The sequence below is a fragment of the Biomphalaria glabrata genome, chromosome 8 (genome assembly GCF_947242115.1).
Source record: "Biomphalaria glabrata chromosome 8, xgBioGlab47.1, whole genome shotgun sequence".
Taxonomy (NCBI): Eukaryota; Metazoa; Mollusca; class Gastropoda; family Planorbidae; genus Biomphalaria; species Biomphalaria glabrata.
In genome coordinates this window covers 3,035,173-3,062,438 of record NC_074718.1, presented here as the reverse complement: position 1 = coordinate 3,062,438, position 27,266 = coordinate 3,035,173, and the positions used below count along the sequence as shown (strand labels likewise).

Here is a 27,266-nt window from a genome sequence, read left to right as displayed (position 1 = left end):
AGTATGTAAATCTAAACATACATGTTTCTTAATCAATGACTTAAAACTCTGCCAAATTGGATGCCTTTCTTTGGATGGAAATTTGCTGTTGTTTTTTTTTTAATTAAGTAATGTGCTTCTAGCCTAGATTATGGCTAGATATATTCTATATGTCAACGAAACATTTAAAAATTCAATAGTAGTGTAATAACTTAGCCGTTTAATCCAATTAATTTTGTACTATAGTAGTCTAACATGTTTCTCGAAAAGCCCCAAAATAAAAACTCAGATCTAGTGTGATAATACAAACATATAAAGCGCAGACAGAGTGGAGTTCTTCTGCGTCAAAGTGTATTATATTTGTTTTTTTTATTTCACAGTACAAAGTGATGATAATAGATTTGATTTGTGTGGCATGTGAAATTGTGTGTTTACAATTTCTATTTATTTTACTTCATTTGTTTTTCTTTTATTTGTAGTATTAAGAATGTCTAGTAAGGCAGCCGCAAAAGCTATACATTTCGCAGGGGATTTACCAAATTTACAGAATTTGATCAAGAGAGATCCAATTTCTTATAAAGATGAGGTACGTCGTGGTCATCTTTATTAAGTCTTTTTAAAACTTTAAACTTTAATTTTAATTCTTATGATTAGATCTAAGTCTACAGTAACTTACGTTTATCGAACAAGTTAAGCTCATTCGCCGACATTTTTTATGTTTGAATTTGTGTATCTCCGTAAAAATTAGACCTAGAAAAAAACTGATTGTATCTGTGAACTCCTCATCCATTTTTCTTAAAAAGTAGACATGTTTTATTCTATTACTAGATCTACTCATTATCTCATAGTTAAATTTATATTTGATGTTAAAATGGGTCAGGTTGATGATTTCAAAAGCTTAAATTATCGAACACTTTTTTAGCTTTATCTTATCTTATCGAACATATTAAGAACTTATCGAACACACGAGAAGTATGGTGTTTTAAAAGTGTTATAAACTTAAAATTTTGTGAAAAGTATGGTGTTTCAAAAGTGTTATAATCTATATAATTATTATATTATATATAATATTTTTTTTTATTTATATCATTTTCAATTGGTTGACCTAAAAACGAAACATACGGTACGCGGCCCTACGTAACTAGCCGCCGATCTAGCACACTCAGTGTATGTAACAGCCCAAAAGTCAGTGCTAGATATTTTTCGATCTGGGCGGGGAGGGGGGGGTGCTGAAAAGCTATGGTAGCTTGCAAGCTGTGTTACCTATAGATGTAAATAAATCCGCCCTCCCTAAACCACCTGGTTAACCAAAAAAAAAACGTATTTTAGAGCACACTTAGTATTTGTCACTTTGTCACACAAACACACAAACAACATATCTATATACACTACGTATCTATCATGCCTAGTGTTTGTGACCTAATTAGCGGCTTGACCGTAGGTACTCGACTGATGGCTCCTCCCCCTTTCCCCTCAACATTGTTCTTACTACAACTTGAACAATGTTTTGGGGCTGTGTTGATGGCCTGGTTTACACCTGTGTGTTATGCTATCACTGACCATTTTTTTTTTTTTGTTGTGTGTTAGTCTGGTGGTTGCGTTTGGATTGAGTCTTGAAATTTACGTTGTTACTTTGCACTGAAAAAGTGTGAATGTTGGAGAGTGGAAGCGCGGGTAAGGGGGTGTAGGCAGAATAGGAGAGTGGTTAAATGCGTTATTGTTATTATTTTGTGTATTTGTGATGTGTCTTGACTGTTTCTCTCCCCCACTCCCCGACCTTTTTTTTTTACCTGCCCAAGACATTTTTATTTCAAAATACCATATCTGCATTCTATACCTCCCCCTTTGCCCTTTCGTTTCATTAATATCTCTTCACATCAAGCACATGCGCTAGGTATTGGTATTTATAACACATAATTCAGAAGTTAATAGAATGGGGCAAATTCAGAAGTTAATAGAATGGGGCAAATTCAGAAGTTAATAGAATGGGGCATCTGAAAAAGAAACAACTGAATACATTCCACTACTGAATACATTCCACTCTGTTACTCCTTTAAAGTCTCATTTGCCGTAGATGCTATTAGCATCAAGCTATAATATATAATATATGTGTCATAAAATCAAGCTTTTAAAATGGGTACAATTAGTGCATATCGATGTAGATCTATTAACTTAAAAAAATATAGCACATTTACGGTAAACCACAAATAGCTGATACAAATTGTAACGTATGATTAATTTATATCTGTACTTTGCATTACATTATTTTAAAAAATAACAATTAAAAAATATATACTTTAAATATTTTGTCTTCTTTGGGTTATATCCCTTTGATGTTTATTTTTAACATTAAAATGGCGTTCGATATCTTACGAAGCTGAGATTGCTTATATAAAAACTGCTATTATCGAACACCGCCTTTTTAAACCTCAATTTTCATGTTTAGGTAACAAAGGACACTTTCAAATAAATAGTTGTAAATATTTCTCAGCCTAATTAGAAGCGTATTATATAGTTTTTTTTTAGCTGAAGCATCATTAGCATTAAAAAATACCCTTAACCCGAGACTCACTCCACTCTTCCCAAGAGTTCAAAAAATGTGAAATTTTTATACCAATATTACCAATGCACTTTGAATATAAGTAAAAAAAATGATCCTCGTGTGAAAATGAAACTAATTATAACTTAACTATCAAGAAATGGACGATGCACAATAAGAATGGACTAGTTTCTTTATAATCATCGAAATAAAGGAGAATTTTTAAAAATACAATGGGGTGTTCGATAAGTACCTTAAAACGAAGGTGTTCGATAGATGTAAGTTACTCTAGTCTTAAACTTAAAGTTAAACTTAAGTCTTAAGTCTTATGATTCTATGTCTGACTATGACCTATGATAATGATTGTAATTGTATGATTATAATTTATATTTATAAAATTCATTTCATTTTCATTGGACCATTGATGATTGAATTGAATCTTATTGATTGCCACATTATTTATTAAAATTTTAATTTATAGATCTATATATATGGCTCCTTTTGTCTCGAAAGGCAATGGATGCGCCCAAGTGAGTCACTGGTTTTGGCTTAATCTTGAGACGGGGCAGAATCTGGTGTGGCTAATCAAGCCAATTCTAGAACGGCAGACTTTGCCACAATTCGTACATTTGTATGCCTCTGATTTAGGGCTAGCAGACAGGGCAGCTTTCTTTTTTTCCCTCTTGATTAAAGCCGCTTCAATTCTTTTGTTCTCAGCAATGGTTGTCCCAGCACGCACAGTCTGTCTCCATGCACTCCGGTCTTTGGCTATGTTTTCCCACATACTTTCACTGATGCCTGAGGCTCTCATGTCTCGCTTGCAGACATCTCTATATGTTAGTCTTGGGCGGCCCTTGGGTCTGACTCCTTCCACAAGCTCAGCATATAAGATATCTTTCGGGATTCTACCATCTGGCATGCGGGTGACATGTCCGAGCCAGCGTAATCTCCTTTGTGTCAGGAGAGCATACATGCTGTTCATATTGGCCAATCTCAAAACTTCCTGATTGGAGACATGGTCCCTCCAAGAGATGCCCATTATGCGTCTCAGGCAGCGCAAGTGGAAACTATTCAATCTGTGCTCTTGGTACATGTATGTTGACCAGCTTTCACTGCCATAAAGGAGAGTGCTCACAACACAGGCGTTGTAGACTAGGATTTTGGTCGCTGTGGTCAATTTACCATTTTCCCAGACGCGCTTGGAGAGTTTTGCCAATGCTGTGGTAGCTTTTCCTATCCTTTTTGTCAGCTCGATGTCTAAGTCTAGGTTACTGACAATTGTTGAACCCAAGTAGGTAAATTCCTGCACCACTGAAAGGGTGTGGTTCCCAATTTGTATTATAGGTATTTCTGCAACGTCTTGTGCCAGGATTTCGGTCTTGGAGAGACTTATAGTAAGGCTAAACTCTTGACAAGCAGCTGCTAAGGCGTTCACTAGCTTCTGTAGACCTCCTTGTGAGTGAGATACGAGTGCCGCGTCATCGGCAAACAGCAGCTCCCTTATTAAGATACGACGCCTTTTCGTTTTGGCTTTAAGACGTGCCAGGTTAAAGAGCCTTCCATCGGATCTGCTATGGATGTATATTCCGTCTTCCAGGGATTTAAAAGCACTGGATAGTACGACTGAGAAGAAGATGCCAAATAGTGTAGGGGCCAGTACACATCCTTGTTTTACACCGCTCTTAATGGAGAATGGCCTGGAGGAAGAACTTTCAAACTGAACGGTGCCCTGCATATTTTCGTGAAAAGCTGACACTAGTTTTCTTAACTTATTTGGACAGCCGATTCTCTCTAGTACAGCAAACAGACCGCTTCTGCTAACAAGGTCAAAGGCCTTGGTCAAATCAATAAAAGCTATGAAGAGGGGCTGCTTTTGTTCTCTGCTCTTCTCCTGTAGCTGCCGCAGAGAGAAAATCATATCTGTTGTAGATCTTCCTGCCCTAAAGCCACACTGCGACTCTGGATAAACACGATCTGCCAGGATCTGTAATCGCTTTAGTAACACTCTAGCAAAAGCCTTTCCGACTATGCTAAGCAGTGAGATGCCTCTGTAATTGTTACAATCAGAGCGGTCGCCTTTATTTTTATAAATTGTAACAATGTTGGAGTCTTTCAATTCCTGGGGGACCATTCCTTGTTCCCAGCACAAGCTTAGCAGTTCATGGAGTGGTTTGATTAGGGCATGTTTTCCAGCCTGAATTACTTCAGCAGGAATGCCATCTCCTCCGGGTGTTTTCCCATGTGCAAGCATGTCAATGGCAATGCTCAGCTCCTTTACTGAGGGCGTTTCGTCTAATTCCGTCAAAACTGGAAGTGATGGGAAGTTGGAAACAGCATTTGGTGAGATGGCGTTTTCAATCTGGTAGAGTTCTGCATAGTGTTCTACCCATCGTTCCATTTGCAGCGCACGATCGCTGATGATTGAGCCATCTTTTGACTTGAGCGGAGCACACTTGCTGGTGTGAGGTCCAAAGGCTTTTCTCATGCCCTCATATAGTCCTCTTATGTTACCACAGTCGGCACAAGATTGAATATCTTCGCATAGCTCCTGCCAGTATTTGTTAGCACATTGTCTCGCTACTCTTTGGGCATTGTTACGTGCAGCTCTGAGCCTTTTTAAGTTGCTTGGGGTGGGATCCTTCTTGTAGATTAGCATGGCTGCTCTCTTGTTCGTAGTGGCAGTTTCCATTTCTGGTAGACTAGCTTCAAACCAGTCTTCGCTTTTCTTGGTTTTGTTTCCAAAGACCAGTGATGATGTTTGGTAGATTGTATCACGCATAAACGTCCAGCTTTTTTCTACCTCAGTCGCAGAGAAGTTTTTAAAAGCTTCCTCTAATTTGTTCTCAAATTCGGTGCAAAGATCAGGATTTTTTGTGCTAGTAGTATTCAGGCGTGATTTTCTTTTTCCCTGTGAAGTGTGGATCTTAGTTGGCAGCAGTCTTGTCCGGCATGACACTAAAGTATGATCAGTATCACAATCCGCGCTTTGGTAGCTACGTGTCAGCAGTATATTTCCAATGTCCTTTTTTCGTGTCAGTATCATATCCAGCTGGTGCCAGTGCCCAGACCTAGGGTGCCTCCATGAGACACAGTGCTGTGGTTTTGTTCTGAAGTATGTGTTGGTAATGCAGAGCTTATGGTATGTGCAGAATTCAAGCAGTCTTTGTCCGTTCTCATTCATCTTTCCGATTCCAAAAAGCCCAAGACAGTCTGGCCAGGTAGTGTGATCTGATCCTACTCTGGCATTGAAGTCACCTAGAACGATCATATGTTCTAATATATACTAATACTAATAGTATACCCTAACTATATAAGTATATAATATTATTATATACTTATATAGTTACAATTATTGAGTTACATAGATCTAGTAGGTTCTTATATTTTGGGCACTCCATCGAATTCTCCTTCAATGAACGGGTCGCTTTTTTTGTTTGTTATTCATTTGTTTTTATGTTTGGAGCAAAAATCAACGTTTCGGAACTGCGCATGTCCAATTTAAGATAAGTTCAGGTAGTTTTGTTCTGTTTTTCCAAAGCAGATGGCAGTTTTTTAGATTCTCGGTAACCATGTATGTAAAGCTGTTGTTTTAACCTCCTCCGGCAATTCATACCCATATAAGTATAAGAGAAATGGCTATATTATGAGCCTGTCTGATCGTAGGCTGATGGGCATATCAAAATAAGCTTCCAAAAATCTTTAGAAAGACATTCCAATCACATTTATACTGTTAGCTGTTAAATAAAATTTAATAAGGGGGTGTACAACGAATAATAATGAATTCAGCTCATTCTCTTTCCTTGGACAAAAATCGTAATATATAAGAAATATTATTGGGATTAAGGGGGATGCACAGTGAGAAAACATAGATTTAGGTCAAAAATATCGATATTTTAAAATTAATTGATTTTAATAGTTTAAAATGTCTAGAATACAATTCCCTATCAGAATACTAAAAAAAATACGTTTTATACATCAATTTTGTATTTTAAATGTAGATCTATAAGCAAAATTTTGATGTTTTGGTGAAAAATCAACATTTTGTAAGCTATAGTTGATAAGCTAATGTACGCTTTCATCCCTAACAGATGGTATCGATACAAAGGTCTACTTTTCTAGTTCCGATTATGTGCATGGTTTCTCATTCTATAAATAAATAGTACTGCAATAAACTTTCAAAATACGTCACTACCTCTTTTTTTCCCTATATCCTCATATACACACCCACAAAGCCATATTTACGCATGCACACCATCAAAGCTACATTGGTAACTGTATATACACGCATGCGCACTGAAAAAGTTTCGTTGACAACAAACTTTGCACGCATGCGCACATGACGTGAACCGGTCCTTCTTCTGTAAACATTTGCAAGCTTCCATCACATCAACACTCGATTCATTATTGAAACTCAGAAATGCCAACAAAAGGTTATATGTTTGGAAAGAAAAAACGTTACTGTAAGCCCAGAGGACGACATGCTTCAAAGACAAATGCACAATTACAAAGGTAAGTCTAGATCTAGAGTTTGCTTTTTTTTTTATTTACTAGACAGGCGTGTGCTGACACATAAAATAATGAAACCTTGGTTCTTTGAGTTCGACAACGTGTTTATCCAATGAATCACATCTAGAATCTAGATTCTATAGACATTAAATAAATATCATGAAAATGATTACAAACATAAAGATCTATCCTTTTATAGATCTAGTCTATATTAGGAGCATAGATCACATTAGAACTAGATAATCTCTAGAGATTAGATTATCATGTATGATGATGTATTGTAGGACTTCAACTTCAACTCAAGTCTTGGTCTTAGTTGTTTTTTTTAGATCTAGTACATATTGTCATATATAGATCTACATTACATGTAACATGTCTCTATAAATTCTTTACTTTTTATGATTAATACAATATATGATTTCTAAAATGCATTATAAAATTTAAAATAATCTTCATGTTGTGATAGATGTGACGTGTACTTTCATACTATTGAATTTTTTTTTAAAGAACCTCTAATTTTTTTTTATTTGTTTGCAGCTCTGTTTTGGATACAGCTGGATCTGAAGCAGCAACAACACAGCCTGCAAGTGCAGCTGAGCGAAAAATATCCCTAACTGCAGTTACTAACGCTGATAACACCAATAAGAGGCTGCCTGAAGATTTCATATACGTCATGATGAATTCAATGCAATTGACCACAATGGTCTCCTTGTTGTGCTGTCCACATTGCTTTGACAACAAATTAACTATGTTCATCACACAATCAAAAGGCATGGCTCATTTGATTAAAATCAAATGCCTAAATTGTGAAACATATTTGTGGTCCGACTGGACCTCAAAAAAAAGTAATGATGTTCATCTGGATATTAATGTCCGCGCTGTCAATGCATTAAAAGAATCTGGAATCTCGCATTCTAAATTTGATAGGTTTTGTGGACTTATGAGTATGCCCTGCATGCACAGAAATACTTATAACAATCTAGCTAACATAGTCAATACTGATATAATTGAAGCTGGTGAAGAATGTATGATTAGGGCATCTGCTGTTAGTGCATGGAAGAAACATTTCACAACCTCTAACTACAGATGAAAGAATAAGTTCAACAGGCTGTCCTGTTATTACAGTTTCTTTCGATGGGACTTGGCATAAAAGGGGCCACTCATCTCATTCAGGAATTGGCACAGTTATTGATTTTGATACTGGACTCGTCATCGACACCAAAGTCCTATCAAATTATTGCCATGTTTGTGATTCAAACTCTGCAGAACTAAACTTTGATGCCTCTAAGCATATGTGTCAAAAAAAACTTCAGTGGCTCAGCAAATGCAATGGAGGCTGCAGCAGCATCCAAAATCTTTTCGCGCTCTGTGGCATCCAGAAAACTTGTTTATGGCATGATGCTGTGTGATGGCGATAGTAAATCGCATTTATCTGCCATTACCAACTCAGGATATGATGTAGAAATCTTAAAAGAGGACTGCATTAACCACATCTCAAAAAGAATGTTTAATGCTTTGAACCAGGGTTCGTAGCCACCTTGAAAACCTGGAAAACACCTTGAATTTCATATTAAATTCAAGGCCTTGAAAAAACCTTGAATTTCGTAAAAAACGGACCTTGAGTTCTTTCCCTCCCGATACCTGGTGTTTATTTTCGTATTTTCCCCGGTTACATTGAGCTGACCAGTGACGACGCGTCTACATGCACCGCCTTTCACCCACTTGTGAAGCGCGACCTCGTGATTGAAAACGACCTTGGCTCAAGCAAACATTTCACTTAGCATTGTTTTCCTTTCACTGTTACGACTGAAGACGCGCTAGATCTAGTCTGTAGTGAATATTGTCTATAACTAGAGCAATTAGCAGCCTAATGTGAAGGCTACACCCCTCCGGGCCCTCCCTCGCCGAAAATCTTCTTGTTGTAACAGTAAGAGTGACTTCGCGTGGAAAGTCCGTATATCATCTTATCTTTGTGTCTTTCTGAGTATTTTATTAGATTTTGTATTTGGAGATTATGATTCAGTGTTTAAGTATAATTGCTACCGGTACTTTACTTTTGAGTCTTCTCACGATCCATCCTTCTCATCTAGCTAGAAATAGTATCTAAATTTATATTTAAGTTAGATCTAGTGAAGATAATTCGCGCTTAACGTGAAAACTCCGTGAATTTTAGTTAATTTAAGGATCTAGATGCAGGTACATCTAATGTCTAGATTGCTCTAAAAATATTGTAGATTTACGCTAAATCACTAGAATCTAGTGAAGATAATTCCCTCACAGCCGTTAAAAGTCCGCGAAGTTTAGTGACATTGAGTTAGAATCTATAGAGTCTAGATCTACGATAGATTCAGTGAAGATAATTCGCACACAGCCGTGAAAAGTCCGCCAATGTAGTGTCTTAATTAGATCTAGACTGTAGAAGCAGTGACAGCCGTGAAAAGTCCGCGAAGTTAGTGACTTAGATCTAGACTCTAGATTTACAGTAGATTCAGTGAAAATAATTCGCACACAGCCGTGAAAGTCCGCGAATTTTAGGCACTAGATTTATGTTGATTCAGTTAAGATAATTCGAAAAAGTCCGCGAATTTAGTGCCATAGACTTAGATCGAGACTTAATTAACGCTAATCCAATAGAATAGAGTGAAGATAATTCTCTCACAGCCGTGAAAAGTCCGCGAATTTAGTGACTTAAATTTAGATCTACTGTAGATTTAACGAAAATATTTCGCACAGAGCTGTAGAAAAGCCAGTAGAGTTATTTTGGTTAAAACTGATGGAAAGCAAGTCAACTGCTATAGTAAGAATGAAATATTATTTGTACAAATCTATGTCAATTTAAGAAAATTTCCAACTTCAGATTGTGACAGTTTTAGCTGAATTACATCTCCATATTTTAAAAAAGTTATTCTTCTGTAATGCAAGCTTGTGTGTGTTTTTAAATGTATTAGTAAAGTTTCCCTTTTCAGACCTTGCGATCTATGGGGCAGATGATTAAGGTCATCTGTTTCTTTGGCCAATGGTTCATGAGCAGGGTGTTATGTGGCCAGCACAACGACCAACCGCCTTTACTTCCCCCAACTATAAGTCAGGTACCCATTAGAGTTGGGTTGACTCAGGGGCGCCCTAAAAATCCAGAAATTCAAAATCCCAGTCTTCACCGGGATTCGAACCCAGGACCTCAGGTTCGGAAGCCAAGCGCTTAACCATTTGACCACCGCGCCCCCTAAAGTAAAGTTTCCCTTTTCAGACCTTTCGATCTATGGGGCAGATGATGTTAAGTTCATCTGTTTCTTTGGCCAACGGTTAATGAGCAGGGTGTTATATGGCCAGCACAAAGCCCAACCGCCTTTACTTTCCCCAACTAAAGTCAGGTACCCATTAGAGTTGAGTTGACTCAGGGGCACCCTAAAAATCCAGAAATTCAAAATCCCAGTCTTCACCGGGATTCGAACCCAGGACCTCAGGTTGGGAAGCCAAGCGCTTAACCATTCGACCACCGTGCCCCCTTTTAAATGTATTAAAAAGTTAAAAAGTTGCATTTAAATGCTTAGGAAACACTAGAGATGAATTATTTTTTTTTGGAGGTATGATTTCAACTTATCAGCATACATTTTAATGAGGGTTTTTTAATTTAATATTTATATATATATATATATATATATATATATATATATATATATATATATATTGTTCTTTTTACGTATTTATGTCATATGTATGTAAATATTTATACATATATATTGCTTGCTATGGTGCGATGCATACCTTGAAAATCTTAAACTCTACCTTGAAAACCTGGAAAATACCTGGAAAATCGTTCATGAAATTGGCTATGAACCCTGTTGAACAATTTAAAAATGTCTAACAAAAAAGAACTAAATTATAGGCTTACAAAGCCAAAAATTGAAAAAATTACAAATTACTATTCCAAAGCTCTGCGCCAAAATGCTCCCGACATTCAAAAAATGAAGCTGGCTGTTATGGGCTCATTTTTTCATATGATGAGCTCAGACCTAGATCATAACCACAGGTTGTGTCCTGATGGCGCTACATCTTGGTGTCACTTTAAGAGATCAGAGGCACTAAAACAGCCATATAAAAAACACAACCAGACCATCACATCAGAAATAGGTAAACTGTTATTTCCTATAATGAAAAGACTAACAGACACAGATCTGTTAAAAAGATGTTCTAGAATGGGAACACAAAACGCCAATGAACCTTTTCATTCCCTAATTTGGCAAAGATGCCCCAAAACAGAATTCGCAACATTAAAAGCGGTAAGGGCTGCGACATACCTTGCTGTTTTAGCCTTCAATAATGGACCTGTTGGCATCAAATCAGTTTTTGACATATTAGGCATTCCCTGGACACTAAAGAACATTTCTTCTAGTGAGAAAAAGCAAAATGTCAAATTACAGCTTGTTAGAAAAAGAAGATCAATCACATTAGTGTCCAGGAGAAAAAACTTGAAAAAACGAAGAATTGAGCATGAGCACCGGGCAGAGGTTCTAGAAGGTCCAACCTATCAATCAGGCCATTTTAATGAATAGTTTTTTGTTTTTTTATTATCTATTATGTTGTTTTATGTAAATATTCCCTTTTTTTTTTTCATTTTTATGGTTACAATAAATATTTTATATCATTTTAAAAACTTTAAATGCGTTTTTCTCAAAATGTATTTTTAGGTGCATGTTGTCCACAAGAATCTCAAAATTTTTAGTTCTGTATAAGTTAGACTAATAATTTTTCACATGTAGTTTATTGATAGTATATCATAGGTAATAGGCTGCAAAAATTTTCAATATGTATAATAATTTTCATAAAAAAAAAATAATCTATGATTTTTTCAATGAATAAGCATGACCTAGATGGAGATATCTATAATATATAATTTATGAATGAAAGAAAAAGTGCTGGCATATAATTTGAAGCTAGAGACCATGCCACTGCAGGTGATCACGCCAGATGAGCTGGCGGTGAGGAGAGGTAGGCCTATACACTAAGCGTTTAGTGTCACAAACTATCAAACAGGCAGTGGAAGGAATTGGGATAGAGTCATGAAAAGAATTATAAGCATCTATGGGAGGGAGGGGATGTTAAGGTGTCACAAAACGAACATCCAAATTAAGAAAACAAGAAGAGAGTCCTTGGATGGGAATTAAAAGAAAGACAGAGAGAAAATACATGTAGCCAATGTAGCCTAGTTGAAAATATGTTTATTAAATTATAATAAAGATTTATTTCTGTCTGTTTCTACACATAGATTACATAGGTATATAAATAATAAACTATAAAAACAATATATATATATATATTCTATATAGAGTTAGAGAGAGAGAGACAGAGAGAGAGTATATGAGGAAATCGACTATAAATACATATTGCAAAAGTGAATCTACTTCTTTTAATACAATCTAAAAAAAAATTAAGTAACACAGATATAATTTATTAGCAATGACATAGTGGTGTACAATGACGGTGCTCACTGTCCAAGTGAGGAGAAAGCCCAAAAATTGCGTTCAATATAGGAGCATGAAGTGACTCACTTTATTTTCAAATAAAATCTTGACTATGAGTGGTAATTCAAAGGAATACAGCTATTTTTATAGTCCTTTAGTTGCAGAATAAGAATCTGCTTTCAGTATTTTTGTAAGTTTAACCTTCACCAAATAAAAAAATAAAATTAAAATTTGACCTAGTTCCCATAAGTCTGTGTTCAGATATAAGAATCTACTATATATATAATATAGTCTAATAATTAATATATATATATAATATTATATATATTACTAGATCTATACTAGTATACTATTACTAAAATAAATATTACATTACATCATTACATAATTATAAAATAATAGATCTATCTACATATTTTCTTATTTTGTGACTGGACAGTCTACTCTAAAGTAGTGAAGTTGACAAGTAATTGAAGTAGGCCTATGTGACATGTGACTCATGTGTGAAAATAAAATGTAACCTTTCAATTTCAAAGGTTTACTTTTATTACTTACTTTGTTGTATTTTTGTTTGGTCTGATTCACTATATTCACATCGTAATGATGATATGATCATTCAAATTCAGTCAGTGTCTCACTCATTTTCTCATGTACGCTAAAAAAAAAATTATTCATGATAGGTCATATAGGCCTACTCTTCAAAAATGTCTCTTGTTAATTAATGTCATTAATAATGATGTTGAAGTGACATAATTTGTCATAATCATGCTGGCATCATGACCATTCATGACTATAACTAGATAATTAGTAGATATAACTTTCTAAGCTCTCTAGTCTAGAGGCTCGGAGGCTACTCTCTATTCTAATAGATAAATCTATTTAATATAAATCTACTGATTACACAAGTCACAGTATACGTTATGTATACACTCACAACCAACACTATTAATAAGACTTCTATGTACTTCTTGATGTCGACAGATGACCTTGTTACACTCTGACTGAAAATTCACTTAAGATATTGTACATTTAATCATTTCTGTTTATTACAAATCTACCAATATCTTAAAGAATCTTTTCTTTGATTTCTTTGCAGTTTCTGAAGCAGTTGCAGTACTATCACAACTTGATGCAGACTTTTCAACTCCAGCCTGCTAAATTTAATGAGAGGCTGGATGAAATGATCAATTTTTTAGCACAGGTACGTGAACTATGACACCTAGATCTAAAATCAAAAGATCGTTTGTTCTTTTGATGAGGTAAATCAACACACTTATTAGGATTTAAATATTGACATCACTTTAATAAAGAATATTCTTAAATCTCACTCTCTAGGTAAGTCACTGCTACAAAGAAGAAACAATGAACCTGCCTGGACAGTTCAGTGACCTACTGAAAAATCACAGCACAATCCTGGACAGAACAATGAGAATGGTAAGCTTTGACTTAAGCACTGAGAATTTATTTTCAGACTTGAGGAGTAATATCTAGGCTTTTTCTTGTGGTTGAGTGGTAAAGCACTTGACTTTCAAACTGAGAGGGTCTTGGTTCGAATCTCAGTGGAGGCTGAAATTTTTAACTTAAGGATTTTTGGGTCCATCCACCTCTAATGGTTACCTGATATTGGTTAGAGAAAGTAAAATCAGTGGATCTTTGTGCTGGCCACATGACACTTTTGTTGAACAGCTGATGTTAAGGTCATCTGTTTCTTTGGCCAACGGTTAACTAGCAGTATGTCATGTGACCAGCACAACAACCAACCGCCTTTACATTCCCCAACTAAACTCATTAGAGTTGGGTGGACTCAAGGGCGCCCTAAAATCCAGAAATTCAAAATCCCAGTCTTCACGAAGATTCGAACCGAGGACCTTAGGTTAGGTAGCCTAGCGCTTAAGCACTCAGCCACAGGCCTCCTTTTATTTGGGCAAAGTAAAAAGAAAAATTTCCTAGTACTCTGTGATTATAAACAGATTGTTGATTGTCTAGTTTGACTGTTTTCAGTCAACCATATCTGCATAGTTTATATTTATTATACAATAAATTTTGATGTGTATGTAAAATTTCAAATGTATTTTGGTTATAACATTTGTAAAATCTGTCTTTAATTTTTTATTTTTTTTTGTTTTTAGACTTTGGTGAAAGCTATTATTATGCTAAGAAATAAAGAACTTATTTCTGCAACTCAAGTTCTACAACTCTTTTTCAAACTGCTGCGGTGTGAGGACAAGCTCTTGAGAAAGACAATTTACATGTATGTTGTAAATGACATCAAGAACATCAACTCCAAACACAAAAATGCTAAGCTCAACTCTGCCCTACAGACGTACATGTTCTCTATGTTACAAGAGAACAACGCAGTGACGGTGAAGACTGCATTGGACGTCATGACTGAGTTATACCGTAGGAACATTTGGAATGACGCCAAGACAGTCAATGTTATATCCACAGCTTGTTTCTCTAAGATAACAAAAGTCATGGTGGCTGCTATGAAGTTTTTCCTAGGTCAGTGTAATGGTCAATACTTTTATTCTGTATGCATGATCAGTGAAATGGTCCTTCCATTCTGTTCTGTACGCATGGTCAGTGAAATGGTCCATCCATTCTGTTCTGTATGCATGGTCAGTGAAATGATTATTCATTGTTTACCGTCAATACTGCTTTACTTTCAGTCAGTAACTTTATTAGTGCTGACAGACTACACTCTATGAGTAACTTTGGGTATATGGTGTTTGTTTCGTTATCTTAAGAACAATTCAACTTTTTCTTTCTCTTTCTTTCTAATATTTAAAAAAAAAAATACATTGACACACGCCATATCTGGATTCACTAAATAGTTGTAGAATTTCTTTGGCACTAGTTTAGTTTTATTGACTTTTAAAAATAAAAGCATCAAGGACTTTCTTATTTAGGTTTTAGGGGGGGGGGAGTTAAGTTCCCCTTTCAGACCTTGTGGTTAACAAAGACCAACCTCCTTTATTTTTCCCCAACTAATGTCAGGTACACATTAGAGCTAGTTGTTTTCAGAGGCGCACAAAGATCCTAAATGTAAAATCCCAGCCTTCTCCAGGATTTGAACCCGGAACCCCAGGTTCCAAAGCCAATCACTTTACCATTCATCCTCCTTATTTAGAGGTCTTAAAATCATAAATTTAAGCTATTTACAAAGATTCTCTTTTTGAAAGTAAGTTCAGTATATATATATTTATTTATTTATTTATATGCTTGAGTGTCATATTGATTCGGTTGTATACATTTTCTATCTTCCCAGATTCTTAGTTTAAAATAAGTATTAACATAGTTAAAATGATTCATTCTTTGTTTGGCTTTCAGGTAAAGACGAACTAGAACAGAAAGATGACAGTGACTCAGATAAAGATGATGACCCCAAGAAGACGACCAAAGAACTGGTGCTGGGTCACAGAGTAGCCAAAAAGACCAAAAAGAGAAAAAAGAAACTTGAAAGAGCCCTGCAAGCCGTCAACAAACACCAGAAGAAGAAGTCTGCGCCCGAGGCCTTCAATAACTCGGCGCTTCATTTGCTTTTTGATCCGCAAGACTTCTGTGAAAAGCTGTTCCGTCAGTTGGAGAAGACAACCGAGAGATTTGAAGTCAAGCTGATGATGATTGATTTGATCTCCAGGTTGATTGGTGTCCACAAACTCATCCTGCTGAACTACTATCCCTTTATGAAACGTTTTATACAGCCCCATCAGAGAGAGGTAATTAATCTTGGTATTATAGTTTCATCCATGCTATGATTACTTAGCCATGATCCATTCATTTGTGTTAGAGGTTTGTGTGCTACCTTGGCTTGGGTGACACAGAACTGAGCTTAGTTTTATCTTAAATGAGACATTTTTATCCCCTGTTGGGATTCTAACTCCAGACTTGCTGTCGAGCTAAGTATATTGTACCATATACCTCTCTGCGGCTTGGACAACTATTTTATTTCTTTTAATTTTAAATGTAATTTATGAAAAATACTTCTGACATTGTTTGGTTAATTCTTGTTTTAAATGCAACGAACAGTCTCAATTTAATGAAACTTATTAAAGGCAATAGAAACGCCAAGGCATACTTGCTATAATGAAGTCATTGGTGTAACTGAACATTTTTTCTGGATGGCTGCCTGGTCGTGCGGTTTGCGCGCTGGACTGTCGTTTGGATTTATCGATGGTCCCGGGTTCAAACCCTGCCCGCTCCCATCCCCCGTCATCCTGCGGGAGGTTTGGACTAGGAAGTAAACTATCTTCAACTCTGAAGGAACATCCGAAATATGTAAAACAAAACATTTTACAAACATGCATTTTTTTTATGTTGAGTTTTAAATTTTTATTGTGTAGCCAGCACAATAACTAACTTCATTAAGAGATTTTATAGTCCTATTAATTCAGAAATGAACCCACATTTCTTCGTATATATTCTCAAGATATTTTTCAAACAAATCTTATCCTTGAAGATTTTTTCTCAACCTTCAATTTAAATTTCTGTTTCCCAGGTAACACGTTTGCTGTTGTATCTAGCCCAAGGCAGCCATGACCTTGTTCCCCCTGACGCGATGGAAGAAGTTCTCATGACCATAGCTAACAACTTTATTGCAGAACGCAACTCAAGTGAAGTGATGGCTGTTGGTTTAAATGCAGTCAGAGAGATCTGCTCACGCTGCCCGCTGGCCATGTCAGAGGATTTGTTGCGTGACTTAGTTCAATATAAGCTACACAGAGACAAGGGTAAGCAGCTCTCTATTGGTGATGTTTTTTAGTATAAACTTCACTTGACTTCTTTTTTGTTTCAGTTGTTCTAAAATCTTTTTATTTGTTTGGGGGTTTGGTGGCTGAGCGGCTAAGCACTTGGTTTCCAAACCTGGGATCCTGAGTTTGAATCTTGGTAAAGACTGGGATTTTGAATTTCTGGATTTTCAGGGCGCCTCTGAGTCTACCCAAATCTAATAGGTACATGATTTTGGTTGAGGAAAGTGAAGGCAGTTGGTCTTGGTGCTGGCCACATGACACCGTGCTCGTTAACCATTGGCTACAGAACAAGATGACCTAACATCATCTGCCCTATAGATCGCAATGTCTGAAAGGGGAACTTTTTAATTTGTGTTGTTTAGTTTTAAAAAGAAGTTGTTTTTTTTTTTCTATAATGGTTAGAATATAAATATAAAACCATGTAAAACAAAAAAAATTTAATAAATATATTTGGCCATTGTGACCAGCGACTATGTAGCACTACTTCAATCCTATGCAGTTTAAACAATTAGGTTTTTTTTTCATGTTAACTTGCTTGTGATTGGTTGTTGTTTTTTTTTTCCTATTGTTTTTTAAAATAAAGGAGGCTAAAAAGAGTCTGTATTTAAACTTTCCACAGCTGTAATGATGGCAGCCAGATCTCTGATTCAACTGTTTCGACACACAAATCCAGAACTATTGCACAGAAAAGACAGAGTGAGTCACTTTAAAATACTTGGCACCCAAAAAAAAACAACAATAAAAATTTTTAATTTTAAAGAAACGGAAATGTTTCATTAGTTCAAAAGTATTTTGTGCTTTTGTATTTTCTCTAGGGTCGACCAACAGAAGCCCAGCAGGAACTGAAAGTGATGAAGTATGGCGCACTGGATGCTAAAACTTTTGTTCCAGGAGCAGAAGCCATCCCTGAGAAAGAGGAAAAACAACAGGAAGTAGAGAAAGATCAAGGTCAGTAGAAAATACATTATGGTTTACTTTAGCCTGTGAATGTCTCCAGATTTAAATTATAGTTTTATTTATACTAGCAATAATGAAACACTAGCTCTTGATATATCAGGCAAGGATAGTAGCCAGTGTGAAAGAGTGTATAGACAAATCCAGGCTTTTCTCTGCAAAACTTGACTTAAGAACTGCATCGTTTTTTAAATCAATGAGCTGCTCTGCTTCTTCAGTTGTCAGATTTGTAGCTTCATTGTTTCCAAATGGATAACTTCAATTCTGCGCGAGATAGTATCATTTGACAAAGGAACTTTTTAAACTTTTTTGGCGGCATTGGGTCCAAGGATAGGTTCAACAACTCTTGCTAAAGCTGGTGCAATGACTGTTTCAGCCTCTGTGTGTGCTTTCTTGCGTTTTGCTAATAACTGAGCAACCTTATAACTTGCAATCAATCCCTTTTCTGGCAGCTTTAGGTAGTTCGTAAGTTTCTTAGCTTGTTTATTTTGTCGAGCCCTGATGTTTTCGAAGTATTCCTTCGGTTGCACTTTTACAGCTGGATGTTTTGTTTCCAAGTGTCTCTTCAATTTGCTTGGAGCAAGCGCCTCATTCGATAGAGTTGCATTGCAGATCAGATAGAATGGCAATGGAGCATCTTCAGGTCCAGAAGATATGAAACCATATCCGATGTAATCTTCTTTGTACCTTCGTTAGAATCCTTGCTTTTCATTTAACGCTTTCGCAGTTTCATTCTTGCTAATGTATTTCTCCATGGATAACAATGAATAAGACTTATTGATAATTTGTTATTATTAGCATACACCTAAACAATTTACATGAAATACATCGCTTATTGTTATCGTTACAAGAGAACTGCTTTGTGTCAGCTAAGGCGGCCTACATTTGAGTCATTATAATAATATATGTATAGTGGACAATTCCCTAACCTGAAGAGCTAACAGCCCTTTCCGTCACTATGGAGCCCTCCACTTCTATTACTGGTCGTTGCAAGTGGGGATTCATCGCAACGTAAAATAAACATTTAATAGTAGGCAGACCTGTGTAACCCTGCACGTGTGGCGCTCTGAAAACTCCTGCGGCACACCTGCAAATCTTCGGCGGCACACAGTTTGAGAAACACTGTTTTAAAGGCTAGTAACAAATACTAAGGAAAAGTTGATTTGTCTTCATTCAGGTAACTGAGCTAAGGGAAATAACAAAGTTTTTGCTCTGGTTGTCAAGGGAGGCTATGAGATGTTTATGCCAAGTAATTATGTTATTCATCAGTAATGTCTAGTATGATGTGTGGCTTGTGCTGCTAACTGATCACTGTATTTTGTGTCTAGGTGAGTGGGAGTCTTGTAGTGAGGAGGAAAATGACAGCGATGGTGAATGGGTGGATGTCTATCATTCCTCAGATGAAGAAAAGGAAAAAGTAAGTCTCTGCTTATGACAGTCCCAGACCTCATTTTGTCTTCTTGTCAGTGCTACAATAGAAAGAAAGGATACAGCCTAGACTCTATGCCTTCTGTGGAATTTAAAATTCATTATCTAGTTTTCATTGGACTAGACTTCATATTGATACAATGAGAGAGGATTGTAAATAGATTTTATAAGTGATAGCTTTTGTTTAAATTGTATACAATTAATTTAGTACTGGAAACATTGGAAATGTAATTTATTAGGGGGGGGGTATGTCATTAACATGAAGATTCCAAAAGATTTTTCAAGTAATTGAAAGATATTATTTTACTTAAATGTAATTTATGAAAAAGGTTGTACAATTAAAAATGAAGTTAGCAGACCTGCCTACCGTTACGCAAAATGCGTATTTGTTATGCAAAATCTCCAAAAAATGACCGTCAGTACGCAAATACGCATTTAACCAGTCGCGTTACGCATTTCGTATCCTTTCCCCCCCCCCCTCTCTTGCCTAGCTTACCATCGGTCACGGAGGTCACGCTAAGCCGTCCTGTTGAGGGGGGGGGGACACATTGTGTCCAGATCTATACGTTGATTGGTTCTTAAAAGCAATTAGATTTAGTCTAGAAATGAAGAACGCGAGAGTGAGGGAGTGGCGGGTTGGTACCGCTAGTTAGCTGATACACCAACGTGACTTTTTTTTTTTTTTTTAAGTTCATTAGTAGAAATTAATTATGTTGAATCCCTGATTCCCGTATTCATTTGTATAGAAAAAAATATCGAAGTGCTATCGATTCAAAACACATTGAGTGACATTGTAGATATCTAATCTAGATCTGGATTCTAGATCTAGATAACTTGTTATACAGGAATAGATCTAGCTAGACATTACGACTGATGATTACGTTATGTCATGAGTCTCTACATTACTCTACAATCTAGATCCAATTTAGTTGCAGCATGATTTAGATTGACTAGATCTAGATCGATAACATCTACTACCATCTAGTCTAGATATCATCGCTATTGTCGTATTGATTTAGATTGTAGGTCTAATCATGACATCTAGATCTAATATTATATATATATATATATATATATATATATATATGACAAAATAGTGGTTCGCATAACATTCTGGTGCCAAAATATGCATTTTGACCATCAGCGTTACGCATTTGGACTTTTTTTGGTAGGCAGGTCTGAGTTAGGAAACATTGAAGACACCATTATACTTTCCATGCTTACAGGAGTTTGAATTACAATGATTTTAATTTAATATTTTAATTAAGATTTTGGACAAGTTTACCACTTGCAATGCTTGTACAGACTTGACTTAGAGTCTAGACAGTCATTTGTACAGACTTGACTTAGAGTCTAGACAGTCATTTGTACAGACTTGACTTAGAGTCTAGACAGTCATTTGTACAGACTTGACTTAGAGTCTAGACAGTCATTTGTACAGACTTGACTTAGAGTCTAGACAGTCATTTGTACAGACTTGACTTAGAGTCTAGACAGTCATTTGTACAGACTTGACTTAGAGTCTAGACAGTCATTTGTACAGACTTGACTTAGAGTCTAGACAGTCATTTGTACAGACTTGACTTAGAGTCTAGACAGTCATTTGTACAGACTTGACTTAGAGTCTAGACAGTCATTTGTACAGACTTGACTTAGAGTCTAGACAGTCATTTGTACAGACTTGACTTAGAGTCTAGACAGTCATTTGTACAGACTTGACTTAGAGTCTAGACAGTCATTTGTACAGACTTGACTTAGAGTCTAGACAGTCATTTGTACAGACTTGACTTAGAGTCTAGACAGTCATTTGTACAGACTTGACTTAGAGTCTAGACAGTCATTTGTACAGACTTGACTTAGAGTCTAGACAGTCATTTGTACAGACTTGACTTAGAGTCTAGACAGTCATTTGTACAGACTTGACTTAGAGTCTAGACAGTCATTTGTACAGACTTGACTTAGAGTCTAGACAGTCATTTGTACAGACTTGACTTAGAGTCTAGACAGTCATTTGTACAGACTTGACTTAGAGTCTAGACAGTCATTTGTACAGACTTGACTTAGAGTCTAGACAGTCATTTGTACAGACTTGACTTAGAGTCTAGACAGTCATTTGTACAGACTTGACTTAGAGTCTAGACAGTCATTTGTACAGACTTGACTTAGAGTCTAGACAGTCATTTGTACAGACTTGACTTAGAGTCTAGACAGTCATTTGTACAGACTTGACTTAGAGTCTAGACAGTCATTTGTACAGACTTGACTTAGAGTCTAGACAGTCATTTGTACAGACTTGACTTAGAGTCTAGACAGTCATTTGTACAGACTTGACTTAGAGTCTAGACAGTCATTTGTACAGACTTGACTTAGAGTCTAGACAGTCATTTGTACAGACTTGACTTAGAGTCTAGACAGTCATTTGTACAGACTTGACTTAGAGTCTAGACAGTCATTTGTACAGACTTGACTTAGAGTCTAGACAGTCATTTGTACAGACTTGACTTAGAGTCTAGACAGTCATTTGTACAGACTTGACTTAGAGTCTAGACAGTCATTTGTACAGACTTGACTTAGAGTCTAGACAGTCATTTGTACAGACTTGAGTAAAGTTTAGACTGGCCATTTGTACAGCTTGACTGGTCATTTGTACAGACTTGGGTTAAGATTAGACTGGCCATTTGTACAGCTTGACTGGTCATTTATACAGACTTGGGTAAAGTTTAGACTGGCCATTTGTACAGCTTGACTGGTCATTTATACAGACTTGGGTTAAGATTAGACTGGCCATTTGTACAGCTTGACTGGTCATTTATACAGACTTGGGTAAAGTTTAGACTGGCCATTTGTACAGCTTGACTGGTCATTTATACAGACTTGGGTAAAGTTTAGACTGGCCATTTGTACAGCTTGACTGGTCATTTGTACAGACTTGGGTTAAGATTAGACTGGCCATTTGTACAGCTTGACTGGTCATTTATACAGACTTGGGTTAAGATTAGACTGGCCATTTGTACAGCTTGACTGGTTAGTTGTTCAGACTTGGGTGAAGGTTAAACTGGTCATTTGTACAGACTTGTTAAGTTTAGACTGATCATTTTTACAGACTTGAGTGAAGTTTAGACTGGTCATTACAATTTTATAATCTATTTTACATTGTTAGACTTTTTATAAAAATAATTTTGCTATAACTATCAATTTTAACTCAAGACCGAGACGAGCTTCACACCAGCAGAACTGGAAGAAAAGCAGAAACTGGCTGAAGAAATTTCCTCCACCAGAATATTAACTGATGAGGACTATAAGATGATTAACGCCAGACAAATAAGCAAAGACATAACATCAGCTAAAGCTGCTCGTGCCAGGAAGAGAAAGCTACAGGAGGCTTTTGAAAATGAAAGAAACAAGTAAGTACTGTGATTACTATGTTAATCTGTCGCGGCATCATGTCATTTGTATGTTAATCTGTTGAGGCATCATGTCATTTGTATGTTAATCTGTTGAGGCATCATGTCATTTGTATGTTAATCTGTCGCGGCATCATGTCATTTGTATGTTAATCTGTTGAGGCATCATGTCATTTGTATGTTAGTCTGTTGAGGCATCATGTCATTTGTATGTTAATCTGTTGAGGCATCATGTCATTTGTATGTTAATCTGTTGAGGCATCATGTCATTTGTATGTTAATCTGTTGAGGCATCATATCATTTGTATGTTAATCTGTCACGGCATCATGTCATTTGTATGTTAATCTGTTGAGGCATCATATCATTTGTATGTTAGTCTGTTGAGGCATCATGTCATTTGTATGTTAATCTGTTGAGGCATCATGTCATTTGTATGTTAATCTGTTGAGGCATCATGTCATTTGTATGTTAATCTGTTGAGGCATCATGTCATTTGTATGTTAATCTGTCGCGGCATCATGTCATTTGTATGTTAATCTGTTGAGGCATCATGTCATTTGTATGTTAATCTGTTGAGGCATCATGTCATTTGTATGTTAATCTGTTGAGGCATCATGTCATTTGTATGTTAGTCTGTTGAGGCATCATGTCATTTGTATGTTAATCTGTTGAGGCATCATGTCATTTGTATGTTAGTCTGTTGAGGCATCATGTCATTTGTATGTTAATCTGTCGCGGCATCATGTCATTTGTATGTTAGTCTGTTGAGGCATCATGTCATTTGTATGTTAGTCTGTTGAGGCAACATGTCATTTGTATGTTAGTCTGTTGAGGCATCATGTCATTTGTATGTTAGTCTGTTGCGGCATCATGTCATTTGTATGTTAGTCTGTTGAGGCATCATGTCATTTGTATGTTAGTCTGTTGAGGCATCATGTCATTTGTATGTTAGTCTGTTGAGGCATCATGTCATTTGTATGTTAGTCTGTTGAGGCATCATGTCATTTGTATGTTAGTCTGTTGAGGCAGATCTATCTGTACTGTGATTACTATGTTAATCTGTCGCAGCATCATGTCATTTGTATGTTAGTCTGTTGCGGCAGATCTATCTGTACTGTGATTACTATGTTAATCTGTCGCAGCATCATGTCATTTGTATGTTAGTCTGTTGAGGCATCATGTCACTTGTATGTTAGTCTGTTGAGGCATCATGTCATTTGTATGTTAGTCTGTTGCGGCATCATGTCATTTGTATGTTAGTCTGTTGCGGCATCATGTCATTTGTATGTTAGTCTGTTGCGGCATCATGTCATTTGTATGTTAGTCTGTTGAGGCATCATGTCATTTGTATGTTAATCTGTTGAGGCATCATGTCATTCGTTAGTCTGTTGAGGCAGATCTATCTGTACTGCGATTACTATGTTAATCTGTTGAGGCATCATGTCATTTGTATGTTAGTCTGTTGAGCCAGCTCTGTCTGATCTATCCTGCACTTGACATCTCCATGCCCAGACTCTTTATTATTGTTGTAGATTTGGAATCCTGCATGCTAGATGATAGTTATCCAAGCTAATGGCTTGCAATGTTTATCAATGTTCATATTGTTTTGTTGTAGATTTGGAAGCCTGCATGCTAGATGATAGTTATCCAAGCTAATGACTTGCAATGTTTATCAATGTTCATATTGTTTTGTTGTAGATTTGGAAGCCTGCATGCTAGATGATAGTTATCCAAGCTAATGGCTTGCAATGTTTATCAATGTTCATATTGTTTTGTTGTAGATTTGGAAGCCTGCATGCTAGATGATAGTTATCCAAGCTAATGGCTTGCAATGTTTATCAATGTTCATATTGTTTTGTTGTAGATTTGGAAGCCTGCATGCTAGATGATAGTTATCCAAGCTAATGGCTTGCAATGTTTATCAATGTTCATATTGTTTTGTTGTAGATTTGGAAGCCTGCATGCTAGATGATAGTTATCCAAGCTAATGACTTGCAATGTTTATATTGTTTTCTAATAGCTGTGTCTTTTTTTTTTTCTTCTAGTGATAACCTTCCAAAACTTGGTGACATTGAGATGGTGCACAAGAAGAAAGCTCATGATAAAGAATCCAGACTGGCTACTGTCTTGGTAAGTTGTCCCAGATTGACATTCAGGTCTTTTTTTTCTGTAACTTTAATCGTTATAAGAATATGCACAAGAGTCATCACCAGAAATGTTCTCAAACTGTAACAATTGTAGATCCAGAGATTGTTTGTAGACTGTCATTTTGTAATGTTATACGGTAAATTAATGACTGGATGGGGACTAAGGTGATTACCACTCTTATGACTAGTACCACTTTTTAATATTCAACTGCTTTACATTGACATGTGCTCATGTACATGTTTTGTATGGCTGGTTGCTAAAGAAAGGCCATTTAGTTTATTTAAGATTTGTTTGCAATGATGATTGCTTAGTCTAAGTTACATATTTTTCTCTAAAGATAGTTGGGTTTTTTTTTTACAACTGCTATAAATAGTACAAGTATTCATGAGCAAACAAATGCTGCTTCTTGTTGGTACTTCTAAAGTGTTTAATAAAGTTCATCACCTCAACATTGTTAAAAAAAAATTCAATACTTTAGCTTTTCTGGCTCACTGTATTATTACTTCATATCCATGTTCATTTTTTTAAAACTATCTATTTTAAAGACCACTTTAGTCATCCAGGGGGCTGAGGGCTTTTTAAACTAGGCCATAGTGGTCAATATTGTTTTGAATTGCTATACCTTTAGTACTTGTCAAGCTCATGGTTATTGATATTCAAAGGGACGCACTGGGTGAGTGGTAAAGCTTTTGGCTTCCGAACTGAACAGTCCCAGGTTTGAATCCTGTTGAAGACTCTTATTTTTAATTTCGGGGTCTTTATGGTGCCTCTGTGTCCACCCAGCTCTAATGGGTACCTGACAATAGTTCTGGAAAAGTAAAGGTGGTTGGGCTTTAACAAGTGGAACTCTTGATATTCACTGACGTAATTGATTCGTTACAGGCTGGCCGAGAAGGAAGAGAAAAGTTTGCTCATGGCCCTCAGAAGATGAATCCGTTTGCCAGCACCACTAACAAGGAGAAGGCAAAGAAGAAAGCGTTCACAATGGTCAAGCATAAAATAAGGAGAAAAAAAACGAAAAGATCTTTTAAGGACAAACAGGTAGGGAAAGTATGATAAGCTAGGGCAATTATCTTATCTTATAAATTACAGACTTTCTCTAAAAGATAATTACACCCTACTTATATTCATCTATTTATCTAGTTGTGCTTGTAATTTTGTTGCTCTGCCAAAACAATTTCATTTCGTATTTCAATGTTTCCTAAACCCTGAATGCTGGGTTTCCACATTTTAGATCAAAGATTTTGATTGGAGGATTTAAATAAGTTGTAGGATGTACTTTCAAAGGAATTTTAATGAGAAATATTCAAACACTGGTGTAGACATCATCTAGATTCTAAGGGATTCCTGATTCTACATTAGCTATAGCAAAACTTAGAGAACTTATAAAACTGTTCCATAGAGAATGTATAAAACTGTTCCGTAGAGAATTTATAAAACTGTTACAGAATATATCAAAGATACTCAAACAGTGGGACATAGCTATGATCAGAGCAAAGTTTTAAAACTGCAATTTAAAGTAACTAGTTCCACTACATAGAAATTGATATTGTGTAACTATCTTCACAAAATTTGTTATTGGTTTATATTTCCTGAACCCACTTACATCTGACATTTCAGTATTGACCCTTGACCCTGTGATCCTTTCTTAATTTTTTTTTTTTTACTTTGTTCTTTTTTTCACTCTGAGAATTCATTGAACTCAGTGCCGAGGGGGGGGGGGGGTCCGTTAATTTGTTTGGAGTCCAAGATCTCACTTAGAATTCTTACTGTACTTTCTCCAGACTCCATGGCTGGTTATTAAAAAGAAATAAAAATTTGAGAAATACTTGGTTATGAATGATATGTTTTGTCTACCATTAAACTTTTCTGGGCATGAGAATGAGCGCTGAAGATTCAAGACTTGGACACTAGTCATTGCATTTTGTTACATGCTATTGTTGTCTTTATTTCAGATTTCTTTAAGAAATTCATTGATCAAGAAAATGAAGAATTCAAGAAAATAAAAACAGAATGTTCATGTTTGTGATCTTGTATATATATAAGGATTTTAATGAAATATATTTTGAATAAAATATATGGCTAACATTGAAA

The 27,266-nt window shown here is 36.1% G+C and overlaps 2 protein-coding genes across 2 annotated transcripts; both read left to right on the top strand.

Annotated features, from left to right (window-relative positions):
• The first annotated feature begins 351 nt into the window (after positions 1 to 351).
• LOC106059003 (protein SDA1 homolog) lies at positions 352 to 27,266 on the top strand. Its single transcript, XM_056038497.1, has 13 exons — positions 352 to 565; positions 13,583 to 13,687; positions 13,822 to 13,920; positions 14,616 to 14,988; positions 15,817 to 16,205; positions 16,985 to 17,216; positions 17,857 to 17,933; positions 18,053 to 18,185; positions 19,520 to 19,608; positions 22,827 to 23,023; positions 25,070 to 25,154; positions 26,055 to 26,213; positions 27,128 to 27,266. Exons 1-13 carry the CDS (start codon positions 467 to 469, stop codon positions 27,176 to 27,178), a joined length of 2,088 nt encoding a protein of 695 aa, XP_055894472.1. The 5' UTR covers positions 352 to 466; the 3' UTR covers positions 27,179 to 27,266.
• Positions 6,893 to 10,639, top strand: LOC129927762 (uncharacterized). Its single transcript, XM_056038501.1, has 2 exons — positions 6,893 to 7,027; positions 7,562 to 10,639. Exons 1-2 carry the CDS (start codon positions 6,936 to 6,938, stop codon positions 8,112 to 8,114), a joined length of 645 nt encoding a protein of 214 aa, XP_055894476.1. The 5' UTR covers positions 6,893 to 6,935; the 3' UTR covers positions 8,115 to 10,639.

What these genes read in the sequence shown, in the direction of transcription:
- LOC106059003 (XM_056038497.1), top strand. Translation starts at nt 467, where the DNA reads ATGTCTAGTAAGGCAGCCGCAAAAGCTATACATTTCGCAGGGGATTTA. An exon ending in TGCTATGAAGTTTTTCCTAG is followed by an intron (nt 14,989 to 15,816) that starts GTCAGTGTAATG and finishes TTTGGCTTTCAG; the next exon opens with GTAAAGACGAACTAGAACAG. An exon ending in GGAAGTAGAGAAAGATCAAG is followed by an intron (nt 18,186 to 19,519) that starts GTCAGTAGAAAA and finishes TTTTGTGTCTAG; the next exon opens with GTGAGTGGGAGTCTTGTAGT.
- LOC129927762 (XM_056038501.1), top strand. Translation starts at nt 6,936, where the DNA reads ATGCCAACAAAAGGTTATATGTTTGGAAAGAAAAAACGTTACTGTAAG. An exon ending in ACAAATGCACAATTACAAAG is followed by an intron (nt 7,028 to 7,561) that starts GTAAGTCTAGAT and finishes ATTTGTTTGCAG; the next exon opens with CTCTGTTTTGGATACAGCTG.